This window comes from Rhipicephalus sanguineus, chromosome 4, assembly GCF_013339695.2.
Source record: "Rhipicephalus sanguineus isolate Rsan-2018 chromosome 4, BIME_Rsan_1.4, whole genome shotgun sequence".
NCBI lineage: Eukaryota > Metazoa > Arthropoda > Arachnida > Ixodida > Ixodidae > Rhipicephalus > Rhipicephalus sanguineus.
The window spans coordinates 178,852,750-178,876,539 of NC_051179.1; the positions used below are offsets into that span (position 1 = coordinate 178,852,750).

Genomic DNA, 23,790 nt, shown 5'->3' on the forward strand with positions numbered 1-23,790 from the left:
GCATTTCACGTGATGTAAGACTCGTGGTTTTATGAGCATTGTAGGTTACACTGAACATCAGCTTACTAATTATAGTGCAATCTATTGCATGTAGGGAAAAAAAAGAACATGGTTCACTCAATGACCACTTGCACTCACTGCCATGACAATGGCGTCACGAGAAGTGGCAGGAGCAAGAAGCGCATCCATTTTCCCCATGTCACACGCTGCTCTCTGCTTCAACATTCCCTTCTTTAACTGCACTGTGCCCCCAGGCAGATCACGTGACACCCAACACCAGAAGTGCAACAAGGCTACCTCCATTAGTGCCCAGGCAGCGTTGCACTCTGTTGTGCATGTTTGTTGGTGTGGCCTCCAACATTTATCGCGTTGAAGGATGCGCATGTCAGGAATGTTGGCCTAGCGCCTGCAGATCGCATGTCTGTGTGTGCATGTCTGTGTGTGCTTGTATGGTCAGCGTTTATTGCTGTAGGCACTTCATGCGAAACTTCACTCTTGGTGTCACTGTGGTAACAGTCTGTACAAAGCCCAAGTGTGACAGGATCCTATCCTGTGGAATGAGAAAAAATGCATGAGAGCGTGCCATTTTTGCCCTTGTGGGTTGCAAATGAAACGTCTCTAGTCAGCTGGGCTTGGGACAGTCAGGCCGTTTCTGTGCACCAACAAAGGTAATAAAAGGCGGCACATGTGGCCTGTTTTGTATGTATATTAATCTGTCCCAGAGGTTGAGGGAGCTGAGATGGCCGATTGCTTTATGTGTGCTGTCTTCACCGGCTTAGCTTCACACACCTAATATCGCACCATGTTAAAGAAGCGAGAGGCAACAGGATACGTTTGCTCGTTTTTCTTTGCTCTTTTTATCACGGCAGCTGTGGAGGTTCACAGTCATTAGGCGAGATGTGCTTATATTTGTCCATATGCACATGACACCATGCTCTTTGATTTTATTAGTGCTTAAAGTACCGCAGTAAAACTGTGCTGACAAAACTGAACCTTTGTGCAGTAAAAGCTTGTTAATTTGGATTTCATGGAATCGGGAAAAATGTCCAAATTAACTGAATGCCAAAATATTCAAAGTCTCAAGAAAACAACACACAAATGTCTTTTTATTACACAAATACACTTTCATTTTCTTGAAGAATACATAAGTCCTGTGCTTACTTTGCATAAGGGCAGTGTAAAAGCCACAATTTTCATCATCCTGAGACATTGTTCACAATGCTACCGCGGTGCAAGACACACTGTCTTAGCCCAAAACGTGCTCTGCTCCCGTCCTTTATTACATACCACCACGCTCATGTGACGATACTTTTTTTCGCCAGTAAAATCGCCAGCAACTGATCATTTGTCCATCGCGAAGAAGCAAGGAAGATTTATGCCCGCACGCAGACCGCAGCTGAAAGCTCTTCATCTTCAGCAACTTCTCTCATGTTTGAGCTTTGTAACATTGCGCGCACATTGCATCTGGTCAAAACGAATTTACTGAGTGCTGCATTCGCTGTGGATGAAATCGTGGTTGCAACAACGCGACCATAGGCAGCGTCCACACAGTTCTAAAGGCATGTGCGTGGCCTACGCACACAGGGTTGAAACGAAGCTGCTGAGCGCCGCAGCCGCTGCGGAAAAAACCTGGCTCGAAAATGCATTGCCATGTATGGCGGCTACACAGTTCTGAACACACGCGCCGAAAACGAAACTACTGCTTGTCGCAGCTACTGTGGACGGTACTGCAGCTAGTGATAGTGTCCACACAGTTCATGTGCACCGAGTAACAACGAAAACAACACACACTTTGCCGCAGCCGCTAAGGCCTTGGTCGCCAACAATGCAATTGCAGATGGTGACCACACCTTGTTGAAGGCCCATTGCCAACATGGTGTCACACACGGTAGTAAATGCAGATGCATGAAGCGTTCTCGCTTTCCTGTCGTTACCTACGGTTTGGCATGGTTTGTGCTGATGACGATGGCAATGCGGGCTGCAACGCCTCATTTTGATTGTCTACAAATGCTGTTTTCGCTCCTTTGCGTCGACGTTTGCAGCTCTTTGTGCTCGGCGTGCTCCGAGAATCGTCCGAAAATAACCAGGTTGCGGCCAAATATGACCAAAGTAACAAAAGTTTGATGCCAATAAACAATGCATATGCTTGCCGGGACCAGAGAACATGTTTGAATTATCCGATTTTCCAAATTAACGAGGGCCAAATTATCGAGCTTTCACTGTATAGCTATTTATTGCGCTGCTACCTTTATCAGAGTGTCGCCTTTTGGGCGAAACTTCTTTCTTGAGACTTGTTCCTCGCTGCCATTGTCGCAGCAGACCAACACAAGCTTTACAAGTGCGGTGAACGAGGGAGGCTGTCCTTATGGCCGTGCCATTCTTGGCTGTGCAAAAGTGCGTGAGGATGGCACGTAGCTTGGTGCAGCAACTATGGGCAGCTTTCATTCGTGCAATCAGTGCACACTCAGATGGATCTTACGCAGGTGTCACATTCTTGATCACGATCAACACTGGTTGCTGCCACAGGGTCCAGATTAATTCGGGTTGAGCTTAGCGTTTGTCAGCAAATTGCGATCTGGTAGCCAGACCACAATGCACAGATCGCGATCATCTTGATTTCTATCTCTCGATTCAAAAGTGACTGGGAGTAGAGTTCCATGTGTGATGGGCGTGTGCGAAGCGTTTACAAGGCTGACATGGTGAAGGGCAAAACTTGTGCGTCCTTTATTTCGTCTTGCTTGTAAAGCTAACATCAAAAGGAAAGAGGGAAAAGTAAAAGGAAATGGCACAACTGGGTAGAAATAATGATGCGGGCTGCGCTGGCTGTTACGTGCACTATCAGATCACGATACCCCATGTAGCGGCATCAGATTCACATTGAGCCTAACCTAGATTGGCCCCCATTTCAAACGAAAGTGCTTGTGTGACAACGGTATTACTCAAAGAGGTGGCAGGGAACAGCAGCAAGTTTTCAACTGTTAAAAGCATTTCCAGTGGCTATGTGTGCTGTTGGAATTTATGCTGGAGGTCAGCGTTTTACACTAACATCCTGTGAACTTGCCAAATGGAAGGTATCGTTACTGTATCCTTGTGTCCCCTCTTTTTCATCTGTCTAGGTCACTACATGGTCACAACAGCTCCATCAACAAGCATGCAGCCCGAGATGGTAAGTCTCATGTTATGCTAACCAGCTTCTGCACAGTGTTGTGTGCAGTGCTCGATATTGGATGCACTAATGCCTGCCACAGGCTATCTATAACAATGCACGTCCATGAGCAATCAATTTTGAAACAGACACTGAAGAAAGTGAAAAAATGAAATGAGCACTCGCCAAGAAGTAAAAAATATGATGAGCTAAAACATTTCAAAACCCATACGGGTTTCTTGGTCACAGTAAAGGCAAATGCAATGGCTCTTTTAAATATCAGAAAAATGACGTAGCTCGCGTACGTAAATTGCCAGCAGATTTCTGCATGTCGTATTTATCGCATGTTTTGCCTTCTGAATGTGCAGCGATTCTAACAGTAATTGTGCAGGCAGCAGTTTTTCCTTGGTGATAATCGAAGCCGAATACCAGTCTATGCAGTGGCCTGTGTTTTCGTGGTGCTCCGATAGAGCATTGGAAACTGAATTTCCCTTGACCACGTCGTACTGGTGCTGTTTCAGGCATTTTTTAGATGCGAAGCAGCTTATGGCGGAGTTCAATCCGGTGGTGGTGTGCCGCGTGACCACCCTTACTGCGCATGCACAAACCCTCTCCACACACCTCCTCCATGCGCCGTAGCCAACCTTTCTCTCCCCACATTCCCCCTCCTCGTTTAGATAGAACGCTCGTGTCAAGTCGTGCACACGGTCAGTCACTGCGCCGGTGTCATGAGTTCCAACATCAACATCGGCGCTAGTTGCAGTAATACCTTAACACTTCCTGAGATCGTGGAGCAGCGAGTGGAGCAGTGGACACCATGTCCACTGCTCCACCCTGCTCCACTTCTGACACCATGTCGAGAGTAACGATATGACGACGCGATGTTCGACTGGGCCGACGACTAACTGCCCATCAAACAAGTGGGTGCAGATTTGTCCCTCCAAGTGGGACAAATCTGCACTCACTTGTTGCCATGGGTACTCCATTGAAGGTGTTGGCAGGAGAGGCTCGGCACGCTGGACCCTGGTAGTTGCACAACGCTCACATGATTCCACCATAGACATGATATGTTTGCCTATATGAGGCCACCAAACAGCATCACGCGCACGTGCCTTGCATCGGTTCACACTCTGATGACCCTCGTGAAGTGAATCCAAGACGTCCTTCTGCAGAGCCTCCAATATCAACAGACGTCCTCCTTTAAAGAGCAGTCCATTGCACACTGTCAGCTCCCCTTGGTACTTCCAATACTTCGAGAGGTTTGATGGCACTTTGTTTTTCTGAGGCCAACCTTGCCTGCAGTACTTCACGAGGGTAACGCACTCGCCATCCATCAACTGGTGCTGACGAACCGCATTAAGGCTAACTGGTGCGCCTTCCGCGATGTTGCCGACGACCTCACTGACGTACAACTCCACTTGGTTTCCTTCTGCTGGAGACGCTGATGTGACGGGGACTCTTGAGAGGGTATCAGCCGTTGCCAGCAGCTTCCCTGGAACGTACAATACCGTGTACTGGTACCTCATGAGTTTCAGTCTAATCCTTTGGATCCTTGGTGGTAAAGCATCGACATCTATGAAACCAAGCAAGGACGTGAGCGGTAAGTGATCGGTCTCGATGGTGAAGTGTAAGTCCCGGACATACTCGTCAAACCGCTTGACAGCCCATGCAGCTGCCAAGCCCTCCTTTTCTGTTTGGCTGTACCTTTGCCCTGTTGGTGTGAAGGAGCGTGATGCGTAGGCCACGGCCCTGTGCTCTCCGCTCGGTTGGTCTTGTAGCAAAACGGCACCTAAGCCAAACGAACTGGAATCTGTGGATACGATGGTCGGGTACAGTGGGTGGTAGTTAGCCATGCAGATGTTGGACCACATCATGTCTTTCAACTTTTGGAAGGCGACCTGCTGGGCCAGTCCCCACGCCCAGTCACTTCTTTTGTTGAGCAGTCCTCGAATGGGTGCCGTCACCTCTGACAGATGGGGTAAGAACCGTCCCACGTGGTTTACCATGCCCAATAGTCTGCGGACGCCACTGACGTCAGCAGGAGCTTCCATGTTCTTGACAGCGGCAAGCTTGTCTGGGTCCGGCGAAATACCACTGCCGCAGATAACTACGCCAAGGAACTTGACGCTTGTGACGCCGAATTGACATTTCGACTTGTTCAGGGTCAGCCCGGCATTTCTCAGTCGAGCCAGCACTGATTGGAGCTGGCTGTCATGTTCTGCACGGTCGCGGCCAGAAACCAAAATGTCGTCGATCATGTTTACGACGCCCTCTTGACCCTCGAGAATGTAACTCATTTGGCGCTGAAAGTATTCGGGGGCGGACGTTATCCCGAATGGCAGTCGACGGTAGCAATAACGTCCGAACGGCATTATGAATGTTGTTAATTCTTCAGACTCTTCTGCCAGTTTTACTTGATGAAAACTTGATGTAGCATCAAGCTTCGAGAACACCTGAGCGTCACCCAGTAGTCCCAAAACTTGGTCTACGGTGGGCAAGATATGGCGCTCACGCCACACTACCTGGTTCAACTTGGTGAGGTCGACGCAGATGCGGTATGAACCGGATGCCTTCGGTACGACGACCATACCGGCACACCACGGAGTAGGCTTTGTCACGCGTCTCATCACGCCCTCCGCTTCAAGCCTGTCAAGTTCCGCCTTCACGACACCGTGTAAAGGGATGGGCACACGTCTTGAGGCGAGAGAGCTCTGGGATCTCTCTTCAGGAGACGAAGTGTGGGTAACTGATGCGGAGTGCCGGGGCCAGCGTCCCCGATCCTACATCATGGAGACTCCCAGCGGAGTTATACAACGAAACCGACGGCATCTTATTCCCCATATCTCAGTGCGTCATCCCCAGTCTTCCTTCCGAGCTCGGGCCCTAACCAGGAGCACAGACTCAGCCAGGAGGAACCATCACATGGCCAGCACGATACGAGTACCGGCGCAGACCCTGACAGCATACCCCACAAGGTTACCAGGTCCGGGAGGCGTGTGGTCCCACCCAAAAGACTGAATTTGTAGATCTTGGAAAAGGAGATGTAGTGTTGTTGTATTTTGTTATATTAATCCTAGGTGGCGTCACTTACCCTAACACATTAACAGACGGCACCACTAAGGGGTTACAGTTGTATATATATATAGTATCAATAAACATGGCCGGGCAGTTAGTCGCCGGTCCAGTCGAACGTCGCGTCGTCATATCGTTACTCTCGACAGGGAATACACACAATGGATGTCGCCTTCACTCGTGACGCACTCCCTGTTCCTCTTCACATGCATTTCTGAGTACAGTGGAACCTCGTTAATGCGTACCTGCCGGGAACGCCGCGTAACTACGCACTAAACGGTAGTACGCATTAACCACCAAGTAAAGATTTGCATCTCCTCGCGTACGCCATCGCCGCCAGCAAAGAAATAAATACAGTGCCACAGCAAATATTGCCTAAAGTAACCATTGCAAAGCCTTTTTTTTCTTTTTGCCAAAGTGGAGAAAAGATTCTGGTACTCTCGCACGACCGTCCGATAGTGCCGATAGCGCGCGGTGGCGACGCCAAGCAGCATTTCGGAACTATTACAGGGTCCGGTATACGCAGTGACCAACATAGCGACAGAACGGACAGTGTCGGCTTTCCGCGATATATGTGCGTGCGTCTGTACCGCGATCTGCTCATAAACGAAAACTGACTCAGTTCCAGTGAAACGCGGTACGGCTGCGTGGAGCCGATAGTCTCCTGGCTAGTTGCGTGCAGCGCGTCGCCTTCTCGGCTCACGCCGTCACTGCCGGGCCGCTTGCTGTACCGCACGCGCGCACTTGTCGTGGGAGTGTTCTTCGTACCCACTTCGCTCCAGACCGTGCATAGATGCGGCGAGTAGCTTGTTCGGTTAACGCGGCGATGACGAACTTCCTGCAAGCGATGCGTACTCCGCGACGCTGTAGCGGTCCTGGCAGCGAACGGCAGCGCGTTTGGGTGGTCGCCCAATAAAAGCGTGCAGTATGGTTACAACAGCGCTACGCTTGCTGTACCGTACGTGTGCGTTTGACGTGATAGCGTCAATGCAGAGGTTTCTCGTCGCCCGCGACCAGCAACGCTCAACTCCGCAACAGCGAGCTGCTTTCTTTTCTACAAAGCGGCGCGCGCTTGAACACGGCCCCGCGCAACGAGGCGGCAGCGATCGGCGGCCCAGCGCGTTCAGGTTGTCGCCTATTAAAAGCGTGCAGTAGGCTTAAAGTGGTGCTGCGCCGCACGCGTGCCCGAGCAGATATCTGAAGATACTTATTGTGATAAGGTTGTCGGCGATAAGTCATGCTGGCCCGTTCGTCGGTGGCCGCCGCCTCACCTTCGTTCTTTCCCGCTTACCCGCAAAGGCATCGCCGCAATCGCGCGGAAGTCGGAATCAGTGATCGACCGATCTACGCACTTCTCGAAAAGACGGAAAACCTTTGGCGGCACATTGTGGCGTCGGGAAGTTCAGCGGCGCAGTAAAATTTTATGGCACAAAACGTTATCGCGGTACGCAGGGTACGCACTAACCGGTAGGCGTAGGACGAAGTACTACGGCTTAAGCGGTCAGCGAATGCATTGGGCTCTATGAGACTCGGTCGGGGACTCGTCGCAACTACGTTTTAACCGTTAGTACGCTTAAAGCGGGTACGTATTAACGAGGTTTGACTGTACCGTTAATACGCATCCTAGGATACTGCTGTCGTTCCGGTGCGTGCACGTTTTCCAGTTACAGTATCCTATGACGTTTATGGATGCGACAAAGTAGGGCGTACACAACGATTGCATGTGTTGGCCCCCCTTTTGGGTTTCCTTCGTCTAGGGTTTGGCCACGTGCAAGTTTGACTACTCGCATGCCTTCGTATGTTTTTATTAAACAAATTCTATCATTTGCTTTGTAATTTATTACTTATTTGATACAGAAATGAAAAAGTAACGATGTTACTTTTTCACAGTAACTGTAACTGTAACAGGTTACTTTTGGAAACTCTGTAACCGTAACAGAGTTACTTTATTGGCTTAGGTAACTGTAACTGTAACACTGTTACTTTTTACTGGTAACGTGCCCATGACTGTATAGGTCTCAAGGGCACTTTGCATATGTGCACCTTCGATAAGCCATAAATGTCTGGGGCAGAGCCGTTGTGACACAGGAGACTATTATAAAGGTCTCTTATAACAGATAGCTATGTGTTATATAAAAATGGCCAGAACGTATTACTACTCCAATATCAATGACATCATATTAGAACAGCATACTAATTTCATGCCATACAAAGCTGTGACAAAAATTTAGGAACACCATTTTTCGACTAATAACCTACCTGTTTTTTTCCCCAATAAATGCAGAGTTCTTGAAAAATTATACAGTAGTTGAAGTTAAAATTTATTGTGACGTCATAAAATTACAAACCCGTTTATGTTTACGTTTACTACTTTAACTTCAGTGTTCCTATTGATTTTGCATTGCGTTTGGGTCAGACACGGGTATGTGCGAAGTTCTGCCACTTTACAACATACCGCGGCCTTAATTTTGAATGGATTTAAACTTTTGAAATAACAGGCCTTTCTCACTGGATTATTGCCGTGCATTGTAACGAGCATCGACTCTGCTCCCAGCTCTAGGTTGAAGCGCATTGGGCACATCTTTCACTAAAGTGTGCGGTGTACATATGAAATAGCATTCCGAATCAATCGCATTTGTTGATATTATTGGACCAGGCCAGAAGTTGACGGATATTGAGATCTTAAATATGTTCATGCTCTCTTTACCTCACATTGTATTGTAATTTGCATTATATTGCATGCTGCAGGCGTCTGGTACAAGGCAGACACAATTCAAGTGCAACTACTGTGCCTACACTGGGTCTGCTCTGGGGGACATCCAGGCGCACCTGTCCTCCCACCCAGAGATTCGCTTCTATGCTTGCGACCGCTGTGACAAGGAGTTTTCCAGTGAGGTACAGTCGCGCTTTTTGGATGAGAACAGCATTCACCATCACACTTTAGCAAAGTTCTTGCAGTTTCTTATGTTAACAGTTAAGAGCTCACAATGAAGGAAAAGGCAGCATTGCGTTGAAATGCTGCCTGCCGATGATGACAATAATGTAGCTGTGCTGATGAAGCTTCACTGCCAGTTTTTGCCGTGTCATTGCTGTCATAAAGGTGCTGCTGGTTGTTGCCATAGTTGGCAGACACATGCTTTGGCAACATCTTGGAACATGTGCAGTCGAGTTAAAATGTGCTAAGAAAGGCCGAATTCAAGTCAGATGTACCGAGCAACTATAACTGGTATTGCCCGACAGACAACTTTTCAAATAATTTGCTGCAGTTCTTGCAATCTTGGTGCTCCTATAGAACTTTTTTTCCTCATTATGCTTTGCAGCAAATGCTTCGAAATAAAGATAAAAAATAAAGGCTGCTGTTGAAAGTGCTTCCACTGCCAAATGACAAACTCGGCAGTGTGTATCTCTTTTGTGCATTTGTTCTCACTATGCAAAGAAAAGAAGCTGCTGAATTATTCTACAGCCCTTGCACAATAAGACCAAAAGAAAGGTTTCCGCTTTACTGATAACCAGTGCACTCAACTCAATATGATTTACATTTTAAAGTAATTAAATTACATTGTAATGGAATGGAAACAGTAGTATGTTTTCTTTTTTCTTTTGAGGGTGACGTCATCAAGGATTAAACTCACACCAAATTTGCAAACTCGAGATGTGTGTGTGGTTTGATTGTCGTGCATGTGAGGGCCCTTCTGACTGATGGTTTGTGGCAAACATTGCCTTTAAGATATTTTAATTTGGTTTTAGATTAAGCATGAGTGCTCATCTTAGTTGGCAGCACCTCGTGACATCGCCGCAAGTATGAATGATGGGGATACAGGACCCCGTGGGACGTTAACCGTGTCGAGCGAGTATTGTCAACGTTTGCGGGGCCCACACAATAGTACCCCAACTGGTGCCCGACGGGGGCTATTGTTTCTCGTCCTGTTGATGGGCTGCTCTCAAGGTGGGCTTAGGCCAGGCCAGTTTCAAGTACTGTAGCAAGGAATGTTTTCTTTTTTCTGAGCCTAGTGAATGCTTGGCACACAGGTGTGTTATTTCGTTGTAGACAGAAATTTCAGCAGGAGAACGTGCCAGGAGCATTGCATCCGAACTCATACCGAAGTACTCACGTCGTTTCATTCCACACGCGGAGCCCCGATTAAAAAGTGCACTCTCAACGTCACCAAAGCTTGAGCGCATGTGATCTTAGTTTCTTATGATTTCAGGTGGCCGTTTAGAAGTGATGCCACAATTTGTCATTTAATTATACGATACGATAAATCTGCTAATTAAAGTATAAAAGTCAAACAAAAATTAGGCTGTCAGGTGTCTTTTAAGTTGCAGTAATTAAGTCACTTTCGCCTGTCTTGCAAACTTAAGTAGGAGTTAAGACTTACTTTGTATAGTAGTGTTATTAATAATTGTACCAGTTACATTAGCCCCTCTCTCACAACTGTCGAATGAGTTGCAGTGTTCTACTGTAAAGTCAGAATATGCATATAATATTTCCTATGTGTCAGTAGTGCGCATTAATCGAGCATAACCAGCAAAGAGCTCCAGCACAATGGAGCCCCCTAAGCATGTTAGCCCCATTCGACCAGCTTATGTAAAATGTTGTGACAGGTGCGGTACCAGCGGCATATGGAGCGGCGCCAGTGCCGGCAGCGGCCCCAGTGCGACCAGTGTGGCAAATGCCTGAGCAGCCAGACAGCGCTGCGCAACCACCGCCTCTGCCACGGACAGGATCGGGGCTTCAGCTGCGACCAGTGCGGAGAGAGCTTCAAGACCAGCACCACGCTCAAGTACCACCAGTAAGCTGCTACGTTTAGTTGAAAAAATAGCATTGCACCAAGATTCCAGTACACATCAAGAGCAGCCTTCCTGTTCAAAGAGACATGAAAGAGAAAAGTAATTTTGTTTGTGTTAGTGAGTGACCGTTCCGTTACAAAAGCACCATTCCAGCACTGAGAAGATGCTTGGTGAGTGAGGAAAATTGCAAAAAGAAAATACGGGTATCGATGCCCCCCCCCTTGCTGTTCCTGCACCAACTTGCTGAGAGGTCGTAGATATTGTGACACGATTGACAAGAGGCCAACAGGTTCGTCCTGAACGTTCCTTTGTTCCCTCATCACTTGGAAACTGCTTGGCGCTCCCTGCACACACACACACACACACAGTGTTGCTCTTCTTCGTTGTCACACTTGCACCATCTTGTCCAGCTTCGGTCAACTGCATTCATGGCCTCCAAGAACTGTGTCATGACTCCCCTCGTGAGTTCTTGTTACACCTAGCTGCCACTCTCTCCTCACAGGTGTACGTGAGTTTTTATCGGTAAAAATGAATTGCATCGTGTTCTACATGGCCCGGACACTTAAAGGACCCCTGACACCAAAATTGAAACCTCGAGATGTTTGTGTTGTTTGATTGTCCTGTATTGGCCTCGAGGCCCACCACTGGAAACGCCGGCGCCACCGTCGGCGTGACGTGCTTGGCAGGATCACGTGGTCTCAGCGGCCGCGTCGGCTGCTTGTGGCGCACTGCCGCGTGCTTTGAAAACGAGTTTCAAGTCCCACATGCGCTGCGGTCTGTTCAAATTCGGAAGTTTTCTCTCATTTTCTACTCAATTGACACCATTGTAATAGAGTGGCTGCCTCCGAAGGCGATGAACACGGGGCTCTACTGCTCGGTGCCGCGCTTACGCAAAGGAGCCCAGTGTCAGCCTGCACTGGTAACCGCGGGACAAGAAACAGCGTGAAGCATGGGTTGTAAAGCTAAGAACCGGCAAGTAGCCATCCGCTACGAGTCTTGTGTGCAACAAGCACTTCCGCGACGAAGGCTTTTGTTACTGCGTCGGGCCTGCGATGTTCGGTGAGTAGCAGACAGCGCGCACTGAGACGATGGCTCGCGCGCGCTTCCCGCCGGCAAAGGATGCTTATCTGCCACAGGATGGTAAAAGCGCTACCTTTTACCACGTGTGATGCCATCTCAGAACCGTCCAATGCGACCTCTTGATCGTCGGCCCCGTGCTCAGCGTCCACAAAATCGGCTGCAGATGCGCAGGTCATTGTTTAGATACGTTAAATTAAAGAACGCACAGGGTCCCTTATGCATTCGTTAAAGATGACTAGAAGGCGAAAGCCATCTTCTTCTTGTCAGTCGATGTACTGATTCTCCCGCGCCCCCCTCCTAAAGCGTTCTGCACCTAACGCGGTTTTGCACAGCCTCCGTGACCGATCACGGAGGCAATGCAAAGCGACCATGACGTGTGAATACATCATGTGACGTCACATTATGTGACGTCATAATGACGCTACATATTTTGGCGATCTGTGACGTCATGATGACGTTATATGGTGACACCATCACGTGACGATTATTTTTTGCATCACTCGTGTTGATGCTGCCGACGCGGGACGCCGACGGGCAACCTTCCCATTTGATGAGGCATGCATTGCTTCATAAGCAGCATAATTTTTGCATTGCCTCCGCGATCGGCCAACCGGCCAAACCCATGTATTTTCTTGGAGCTTCATTTATTTACGTGGGAAAGATGCCACCCTGTTGGAGTTAGACACGACACTGCTGCCAAAATTGCTGGGGTACACGCCAAGTAATTACTATCCTGTCTTGCGGCTGCTGGTTGCTGCAATACCTTCTATTTTATTCACCGCTATTTCAAGTTCATGTGGGTCACAGTTCACAGCCGACGTTTGCAGAATAAGTCCGGCAAACGTTACTGTATTTTCTTTCTTTTCCTAGGCGTCGCATGCTACTACATGCTCGGTCTCGTAGACTGGTTCTCCTTTCACCTGCAATCTCGAAGTGGTGAAGCTTTGGTCTATGAATTTGTTGATGACAGAGAGCGGCAAGTTCACTGGAATGCAAACGGAACGATAATTAAGGAGCATTAAAAAAAGGCGTCGCATTTGCTCACGTTTTGTGTGAGCACCAAACGAAACGAATGCGCTGAATAAAGAAACAGAAGCAGCGGCATTTGCCCGCTGAGAAGACCGATCAATACGTGCGAGACAACTTGTCAAATGACATACCTGAAACGTACCCGAATTTAGACCGAAAAAGAAAAAAAAAACACTGAATCGTCGGGACGGCAGATCACAAAGTTGCCATGCGCACCGAAGCCGCAGTTCTAAGGAAATTGTTTTTGAACTGCTCTGATAGCGTCCGCGCAACAGTAGTTGTTTGTTTACTCACAAATTCTCATATTTTTCGGCCTAAAGTTCATAGCACGGTGCCAAAACGCGCTCGTAGCGAGAGCGAAACCATCAGTACGAACATACATGCAGACGCTCATACATGCAGAGGCACCGTCAGTCGTCGCGAACCTGTGCGATCGCTGGCTTGAGGCTTCTTTCTGTTTGGTTGTACAGGCAGTCTACTCTAACGAGATATTTCACAGTCACTCAGCGAGTGACTACCTTTCACGCAAGAAGCCGGTTCAGGGGTCTACAACGCGGTGACAGCGTGAAGCGGGTGCTCGGTTTTGTGCAAAGAGACAGCGACTGTAGACTATCTTGTGCTTTCAGTTCGTCGAAAATGATTATTTTGACAGTAAAGAACACAGTTCATTTCGCAAGTATTCACAGAAATGCCCTGGAGGGCTTCCGCGAGGTGTTTTTGTACAGCGCCGACAGCAAAACCTACGGGGAGCGCGCCGGCGGTATCCTGCCTAGCACGCAATCGAGGCGCGTCCGATAGAGGGCGACTCCGTAACTCCTCGAGGCCAATATGTGGGCACTTCTGACCGATTATTAGTGGCGAACGTAGCCTTTAAGATATCTTAATTTGGTTTTAAAGTAAGTGTGAGTGCTCATCTGAGTAGGCAGCACCTCGTGACATCACCACTGGTATGACCTAGATCGAGGCCTCGTGTGACATTTCACAAGTAAAGCAAGTATTGTTGACGTCACAGAAGATTTGCGGGGCGCACACAATACGACGACTGGCACCCGGCGAGGGCTCTTGTTCCTCACCCCTCTCGCTCTGTTGTCGGGCTGCTCTCAAGGGTTCGAGCTGCTTAGGCCAGGAATGCTTCTGTTCTTTCTCCTGAGGGGACACACGCTTAACATGCTTAATGTATCGAAGCACCCACACCGTTTCAATCTTTACTGTGTGTGGGGCCCTGATTTAAAAACTGCTCTTTCAACGACACCAAAGCTTGAATGTACGTGATCTTAGGCGCTCCCCCGCTGTGGGGCGCTAGTTTCTTATGGTTTTAGGCGGGTGTTTCGAAGTGACGCAACATTGGTCGCAATTAACGACGCTAGCATTAAAGGGGTAATGACACAAAATATCACGGCCAAAATAGACTGCTGGATCGATTCCCGTGTACGTGCGTGTACCATCTGCAAAATATCGACAGTGAATAAAGCTTGGAAGGTATTTTATATGATTTTTGAAGTTAGTGAGCGCGATCCAGCATTATAGGCCGCACCTGGTGCATTGACACCCTCAGAGGTGACCCGAGGTGACCCCCCTACTTCCCCTACATAAAAGTTGCAGCCGGCACAAGTTATGATGACGTCGTAGCCTCCATTTTTGTTTTGAGGCGCTTCCCGACAAATCGCTCCTTGCCAGCTGGTCAAACCTGAAGCGATTCGCCACGTCAAATTCCTTCCATCCCCACCGCAAGAAAATCGTCGCCATCAGACAAGGATGAGCCCGACGACAACAGACCGCACGGAAATACGTCACTGTTCTGTGTGCTCACGTGGCTGAGCGTTTCACTCGCTAGGTGGTGATAGTTGCACCCGGCGGCTTGTCGTTTTTGGAGCTCTGTCAAACCGAAACTGAGGCTGTGTCGGTAATGAGGAGCTTGTAATTAATTATCCGTCACGCACTGCAGCAAACGATGTACCGTGTTATGACTAACAGGCCCCCAGCAACACATTGGAGCAAAAAAACGCGGGGTGAAAATTTTTGTGTCAGGACTCCTTTAATTATACGATACGGTGGAGCATTTACAATTCAATTTCGGCATTACCAGACACAAAGCTACAAATTACAGTAAAAAAGTCACAAACAAAAATTTCGCTGTCAGCGGTCCTTTAACATGCAAGTTGCAGGAAATTTAGAGCCACTGTGGCCGAAAAATGAAAAAAAGAGACTGAAATTCGTGACACAACATTGACAATCAGGTGCTAAAGTTTAGGCGCGAAATTCAAAAATGAGCCTTTAATTTTCTTTTCATCCTTAGGAACCTGTGATGGCCAGATTAATGATAGTAGATTTCTCGAACAATATTTTTTCGGTCGTCGCTGATTTAGCATTTTCACTTTAATGTCCCTTTATATGTGAATGATTGGTCAAGAGCAAACGTTTTTTTTTTATTGATCATGGAACTGTACATGAAGCTCGCTACATTCATGAAAGCACAATGTTATGTTCCATAATGTTTAAAGCAGCGCAAATGACAGTACAAGAGTACAAGAAGTTGACACAACGAACGCTTACTCGCAACTAAATATTATGGAACCTTACCAACTAGCCCAGCTGTCGACCTTGCTACAATGTTATGTTACAACTAGATAAACAGAAAGAACAAACGGACATGAGCTCTATTCAACACCAATATGCAAAAAGTTGTGTCTGGAAGCAGCTGCTGTGTCAAAGAATTTGTTTTGCTGGACATTGTACTTACGTGATTAAGTGAGTGGCACCTACTGTGGTCCTAAAGACTAAGTGCTTTTTTTTTCTAAAAAAAATGCTGTAGGTCAATAAATTGTGTGCACCTACAGTAATTTCGGAATATAAGTCAGGCAATGGTCAGAGCAATGCTGTAGTATAGTGACTCTAGTGACTAGAGTCACTAGACTGTGTCTGACTTGAGATGAATTATAATGCCATTTTGTAATATTGTGCCTGGGATAGCATGTGCGTGCAATGAACATGTGATCCTGAGTTCGCACAATGTTTAAAACATCTTTTTTCGGTAAGGAACTAAGGGCAAGGTCTTGTATAGTAACAGAAAAGTTCATGGATGTAACAAAGAATGAAGTAGGATTGAGCACTCTAATACACTATGATTCTGTTTCTGTTTTTTTTGTGTTCTACATTCTTCATTCATGTTCACTGAGAAGTATTTATCAACAGTAAATGTAAAATAAGGTATTATGTTGCAGCAGTTTCCAAGTGTTTGCAAGTCAGTATGCAAAGCCACTAGATAGTACTGTCCTAAATATACAAACCTAACATTTCTGTACGTATAATCTGACAAAATTTTTGGAGCCACAAAGGAACAAGGACAAGATATGACAGGACTGGTGCCAAGTAACAACTGTTGTTAGTTGGCACCAGTCCTCTCATACCTTGTCCTCGTTCCTTTGTGCCTCCAAAAACTTTTGTCAGACCATGCACCAACTAGCCCAAGAACGCGTTTCAGTCTTTACGTATAACAGTGGGCCTACTGTTTCGATCAAAAGACTGTCTACTCTTTCCTCCAATATCTGAAAATTCAGCTCACTTTTTGTGTATGCCTCCATGCACTTGTAGGCGTGCTGGACATCAGCTGGATTCCATTGGGCATCACAATGAAAGTATTGCTTCCAATAGAAGCAAGAACAGAGAAATGTCATCACAGATAGGACAGCGATGCCTTGTGGTGGTGTCCAGTGACACCTCTGTGCCAGTGCCTCTAAAAGGGAGCACTTCAATCGGGAGGGCTGTCCCACCTTATCTTGAGGTGATCTCAATGCATAATGAAGGGCAGAGCATGACACGCATCATTGTGCCTGATTACAGTATTGCAGCTTCGAGCATCCTTGGGACGAGGAAGGCAACATTGTGAGCTGCGACAAAGGTTGATTGCCAGTAACTCTGTTTATGCAAAGTTTATTAGAAATAGTTGTTTTGCTGAAAATGTCTCTGAGAATTAAATTGAGAGGCATTTGGCACCTTTTATGAAAAGTGCCAGATGTGGTGCATTTCTTTTATATATATACAGTAAAAGCTCGTTAATTCGGATTTCACGGGACCGGAAAAAATGTCTGAATTAACCGAATGCATAATTAACGAATCAACAGGAAAAACAACATTAATATCAAGCATACCTTTATTTGCTGAAGTATTTTGTAATGGCCGTCTGCGTTTTCGCACAGATTCCAGCTGACATTACAATTTTTCTTCACTTTTCCAAATGGCCAACAGCACGCAAACTGTCGGAAGTGCTCAGGCAAACATTCTCTAATATCAAAAGCGCCTCCGAGACTTCCCCTGAGGTGTGATGAGGTCGCGACATCATTAATAATGTCTTGATTGGTCAGGAGACCAGTCGTGGCGACACAATCGTGAATCGCGATGTAGTCCTGAAGGGTCATATCTGTGGGAAGGACAGCATCCAAGGTCGGGCAGTCACCATCGGTGGACTCGGCTGACACCTCGTCGATGCCATCATCAGCTATGGCATCATGCTTGGGCTTCACATGCAAACACGGTCACAACGAAAAAAAAAAGAACTCCGCAAGAAGAGACGGTGCCGACCAGGCCCGTAGCCAGGAATATTTTTCAAGGGGGCCCACTTGCTGAAAACCTTGACTATTTGAGAAAAACACCTATTTTCATCATTTATTTTTGGTAAAAACACGTACTTCACGAAAATTTCGGGGGGGGGGGGGCTTGGCTACGGGCCTGGTGCCGACACAACACACGGGAAAATGGCGTCGGAGGCGCAGTGGAGCGAAGAAAAAAGATGCCGATGTTCGGTGACGCCGCGATCGCCCCCACTAGTTGATGATGATGGCGATGTCACTCAGGTTTCGGTTTCACTCCAGTTGTGCCAGCACTGCTTTACCACACTTTTGTGTAGCGGCAGCCGCCAGCATTTGTCCGAATTAAGCGGTGCAGAGCCGAATTATGACGAATTAGCGAAGGTTTGGTCCCATAGATTAACATGCACTTTGGCCGGGACCAATAGAGCCGTGTGAATTATCCGAATTTCCTAATTAACGGGTGTCGAATTCACGAGCTTTTACTGTATATATATTTTGCCTATACACTGAGTGTCTCAGCTATCTTTAGCCGAGGGTCAAAAAATGCATTATAGGCAGTTGCAATTTGCTGACTGTCACCTTGAGCACTACTGCCAGTCTTTGTTTTGTAATTAATTAATTTGTTAATTAGTATTATTTAACTAAGTTGCTAAATATTGACTTTAGGCAAGAAATGCAACTTGCAAAGTTCGAGAGTGTCTTCAGAAACCCTCACTGCATTATTTGTCATAAAGAAACTCACGTATACCATTCTTTCCAAGCTGCAAAGAAAGCCTGCGAAACACAAAAAGAACCATGCGACCAGCGCATTCGTGCGCAACGAACATGCTGCTCTCAGTTGTGGTCTGAACGAATGAAATTAGCTGCGGCCGCGACTCGCCAGCTCCGTTGCAGCGGTAGGCCGATAAATTAACGGTGGTTTCTTGGCCCGCGCTCGCTACAACTTGCACCATTACACGTGCCAACTGGCTGACGCGGGCCAAGAAACCACCACCACCTTATCGGCCTACCGCTGCAACGGAGCGGGAGAGTCGCGGCCGCAGCTAATTTCATTCGCTCAAACCACGGCTGAGAACAGCACCTTCGAGATCTGCTGACGCGAAGAGGACAACAACGATGCTAGAGAATAGAACAGCCAGCCAGCGATGAGGCGTTGTCTCTGTTTCTCACATTACAATATACATATTTATTGGGTCCCTGTGCACTGTATTGGCTATTAGCTTTCAACCTTAGTACATTCAGCTGTGCTTGTCAGTAACTGTTAGTTAGACAGTAGCCCTGTAGCTGTATTTACATCTGAGTAGCCTGGTGCATGAAACTCTCCAGCGAAATAACTGCTCTGAGTGTTGTGTTGGCGAAACTGTAGATCTTTTAGAAGTGAGGATGAAATAGAACAAGGAAGTAAAGGAACAAATGTAGCAGGATAAGTGATGACTGTCAGATGAAAGTTTATTTGAAGAAAACCGGCCTTTAACCTCAGAATAAATATGCATACATCAGTCACAATTCCAAGAGCAAAACTCACAATCTTTCAAGAAGTTTATCTCTCTGTCAGATAATACAGTTGAGAGATCACTGACACATTTCTTACACACATTTGTTACTAATGTAATTCTTTATGAAGCCATTGTAGCGCAAAACAAACACACAAATAAAGAACACAGTACCAGACACTGGAACCAGACACTATGGGCGGCATTATGTGTTGTCCGGTACTGTGTTCCTAATTTGTTTTTGTTTTGCACTACAATGGCTTTGTTAAGTATATGTAGCGGCATCTTCATCACCGCTCACGATCATCATCACCATTTTACCACTTACGCGCCGCGCCTCTCGCGCAGCTAATGCTCAGAGCTCGAGGCGCGAGCAGTAGAACGTGCTCACGCTCCTGGAGGCTGGACGCCGGCAGCCGCTGCCGCTCTGCTGGTACTAGGGCCTTCGAATAAAGTGGCAAGACTTCGGCACGGCCACGTCGGCCGCCTTCACGTCTCCCTCTCGCTACAATTGGTGACCCGGAGAACACGCCCTTCGCCGAGCGGCCCGCTGCCATGCTTCCGCGACTCTGCCCTCCAGTTCCGCCGTTTCACCCGGCCTACCCCCGAGCGTGGTTTATGCAGCTCGATGCCTGCCTCGCGGTGAACGGCGTCACCGCACAGCCACTAATGCACAACATCCTGCTTGACGCCCTCCCGGCTGAGCTGCGTCATCTGTCCGCCGCGTTGTCCTCCAGCCTGCAGCCATATGATGACCTCTGCGCTGCGGTGTTGGCCCGCTACGGCGAGACGTACCGCCCGCTACCGGGGACCCGTGAGTTCCGGGTTTCCCCTCCGCCAACGCGAGCGGTACCACCCGGCCCGCAGCCCTCCCATGACCGCGACTTACCTTCCCCGGCTACGTCTCTTTCCACCTCTCGTCCGGCCACCAGCGCAGTGGTTCCCGCGCCGGACGACCAGCCCGACGATGTTCAGGTTCCCACGCCCGAGGTTCCCGCACCCGACGACGTTCTTGCTGCCATCGACCAGTCTGCCACGAGGTGCGTTTCTTCGACGACCTCGGCCGACGGTCCATCAGGCATGCCCGCCATCCGCCCGTCGTCCCTGTCCTCGCCGGCTCACGACACGTCCCTGACCTCGGCTTCCACGCTGGCTACCTTGCCGCCCGAACTGGAAGCTGACATGGACAACCTCTCGCCCACTGTTCGCCCCTCGCTCGCGGAGGTTTCGCCGTCGACGGTACCCGAACACGACCTTTCACCGACTTCTAAGCTCTGCGCCTCTTGTCAGCAGCGACCAGCGTCGCCCTCGACGTCTACGGCAGCAGAAGTTCGTGCCCCTTACCAACTTCGGCCGCACTTGCGCGACGCTGCTACTATGACGGAAGCGCCTGAGGACGACATGCCTGCTGGTTTGCCAATGGCAGAGCAAGTCGCACATGTGACGCCTGCCACGTCGACCGGCTTCCAGCATCCTGATCAGCGCACGAGCCCTCCTGTGCCACCTGCAGAGGGTGCTTCAACGCGCACAGGTGCATCATCCGAGCCTGCAGCGACTACGCCTGCTCGGTGTCACCGCAGATTTGCTCCTGAGCCCTTGACACAGGACGCCGCCCACCTGACATGTGGCCACTGTGCAGGCGCGCCGTGCCGACATCCGCGTCAGCGCTGTGCCCGCACAGGAAAGACCCATCGCAGCAGCTACTCGCGATGGTTGCTCGTCGTGGCTTCACCGCGCCATTTTGCATTGTTTCGCGCACATCGCCCGCACCGGCCCTTGCGCACCCGCCCTCAACTCCATCTGCCAGCCGCGCTCACTTGCGCCAACCGGTCCGCTACCGAAAGGCCCCTTCATGTCGTCGTGGGATCCGCCTGGGCACGACACCAGCGTACTTTCGCCTAGTTCCCCGCCCTCTACGCTTCTCCCAGAGCTGCCCACCAGAGACCCAAGGGTTCCCGATAGTCCTTCACCATTGACGACCTGGACTGCCCACGGACATTCTGTCTCGCGTCACCAGCCTTGTATATACGCCCCCATAGTTTTTCATTTCGGCTTCATTTCTGCGGGGGGGAGTAATCTGTAGCGGCATCTTCATCACCGCTCACGATCATCATCACCATTTTACCACTTACGCGCCGCGCCTCTCGCGCAGCTAATGCTCAGAGCTTGAGGCGCGAGCAGTAGAACGGGCTCACGCTCCTGGAGGCTGGACGCCGGCAGCCGCTGTCGCTCTGCTGGTACTAGGGCCTTCGAATAAAGTGGCGAGACTTCGGCACGGCCACGTCGGCCGCCTTCACGTCTCCCTCTCGCTACATATATATTAGCCAACTAGCCCGGAGACCAGTTATTCTGAGTTGTATTCTTTGTCCCACGCAAAACATCCGCAGGCCTTCGAAGATGAAATGGCCTAATATGGAATACTATGATGTTGCCGTTTGCAGCAGTTATACGCTCCTGTGTTTTTTGCACCTTTTAGTAGCCGTAGTGTTGGCAGGGACCTAGCCATCGCTGGACTTACGGGCAAGTGTACTGTTAAAGGTGCCGGTGCCAGCTGTGGAGCCAATTGCTGAAATAGCGCGAGTGGGCATGGCAAAGGGAACTTCTAAGTGAAACACCATGTGCCATCATTGTCACCATGTTGTGTACTTGTCGATCATGCTATGGCGGTGCATCTTAACATAATGTGGAAGTCAAGACTTAGTTCGTCGGTTCTTCTTCGTGTAAGATACAAAATAGTGAGCAATTCAATAAGCAGACCAGATTGAAGACAAGACTTCCAGCTCTGACTTTCAAAGCTGGAAGTCACTTCTTCTCTTTGTCCATCCTTATTGCACCCTTCACGCTAATCAAGGGATGCAGTGTGCAACCAAATGTCCGCCGGCCACTGCTCTTGTCCGCTCTACAGGCAGGCGAAGCACGGTGCCAACAAGGCGTTCAAGTGCGAGCACTGTTCCAAGGGCTTCAACTTCTTGGCGCAGAAGAAGCGCCACGTGAGTCGCGTCCACCTGCGCCAGACCAACCATGCATGCACCATGTGCCCCATGCGCTTCATGACCCGGCGGGAGCTCATGCTGCACCTGCTCTGCGGACACAAGTGTGAGTGTTTCTTTTGTTTTAGGGGCGAAGCTCCTTATAGCGGCACCCGTTCGTCCCTCGTAGCATAGTATGTAACCAGTCTCACGCTTTGACCTGCAAGGTGGTGCCGGTGGGAGATTTTTCCTGTGCGTTGTTGAACAATAAAAAATTCGCAGCGTTAGCTAAAAGCCGACTTCTTCTGTCTCTCATTCCCATTAGCAGCCATTCTTTACCTCCAAGGTAGTGCCTGGTGAGATTTCTCCCGTGCGTGATTAAACAATAAAAATTTTGTTCAAAACGCCGTTGATTGATGAAATAAACCAACAAAAGACGCCAGATGTTTTGTAAAAGCAAAACGAAAGAACGCCAGATGTTTCTAAAGCAAAACGAAAAGACGCCAGCTGCTTAACGAAAGACGCCAGATGTTTTCTAAGCAATGGTTTTCTAAACAATGAAAATTCACAGCGTACATGTAAAATTAAAGTGAGCGGCAAGTCGTCATAACTCATCGAACCTTTAGTATAAACGCGCCCGATCTCACGTCGGTGATGATGTACTGGGCAGAATTCACGGAAGATTCACGGTTTACCGATGAACCTCCGCAGCTTCGCCCACTCATCATCATTCACTCCGTAGATATGCTGTGATTTTTCTGCGAAACGACATCCGTCCGCTACCCCAGTATACGGTACGCGTAGAGTGTGGTTTCGACAAGCGGTTTTTTTCTCTTCTTCCTGCAGCCGTCAGCAAATTACTGCCTTCTATGTCAATCATCAGCAGTGTGGAGTAAGTGATTGGCACAACTGTGTGGAGAGACAAGAAAGAGAAAATAAATGAGTGTGCATTTTCAATTTCTGCCACTAAATTTTCATTATCATAACCGATAATTGTTATAGCCGTGTTGCACTTAAAGGGGCCCTGCAACACATTTTGAGCAGGGTCAAAAAGCGCTGCCAATCGGTAGTCGAGGCTCCCGAAAACACGCGAGCCAAACATTATAGCGAACCGCACGGCCTAGAATTTACAATAAATTCTCAAAGTCAGCTCAAAATCGCTCCCTCTTCTCTCGACAAATGATGTATTATTAGTCCGCAATATATGACGTGATTGTTTGCAGTTCCGCCATTGGCTGATGTTATAATCATGATAACACCCTCATTATTACCTTCGTTGTTAATTTTGAGTTCAATAAGTAGATAATATGTATGTTTATATTGTGTTATGCTGTTAAAACACCGAACAAACATTAATATTAGCACTTCCGGTCTCACCGACAGCTCGTCTGCTCGTAGTTGCGTGATAGCGTTTTCTTCACCATGCGCAGTGCCGAAATCGTGAATATTTCTGTGCTTTTGACCATCGCCGGTTGCCGTTGAGAGTGGCAGCCGTTCGAGTGTTGCCTCGTCAGCTGGAAACTGCATCGTCGGCACGTTCTCACGACCGACCGAGGCAGCGGTGCAGCATTTCTCCGATAACAATGCTGGCGCCGGCTAGCTTAGGATACCTGTGTTCGCTGTAT

At 48.4% G+C, this 23,790-nt stretch overlaps 1 protein-coding gene across 1 annotated transcript in view; it reads left to right on the forward strand.

Annotated features, from left to right (window-relative positions):
* The window catches only part of LOC119391883 (zinc finger protein 791), a 137,017-nt gene that overhangs the window by 82,764 nt on the left and 30,463 nt on the right, over positions 1–23,790 (forward strand). Inside the window, exons 18-21 of the mRNA XM_037659534.2 lie at positions 3,117–3,166; positions 8,966–9,112; positions 10,823–11,010; positions 22,102–22,292. Of these exons, the coding sequence (XP_037515462.1) occupies positions 3,117–3,166; positions 8,966–9,112; positions 10,823–11,010; positions 22,102–22,292 (576 nt within the window). The remainder of the gene's footprint in view (positions 1–3,116; positions 3,167–8,965; positions 9,113–10,822; positions 11,011–22,101; positions 22,293–23,790) is intronic.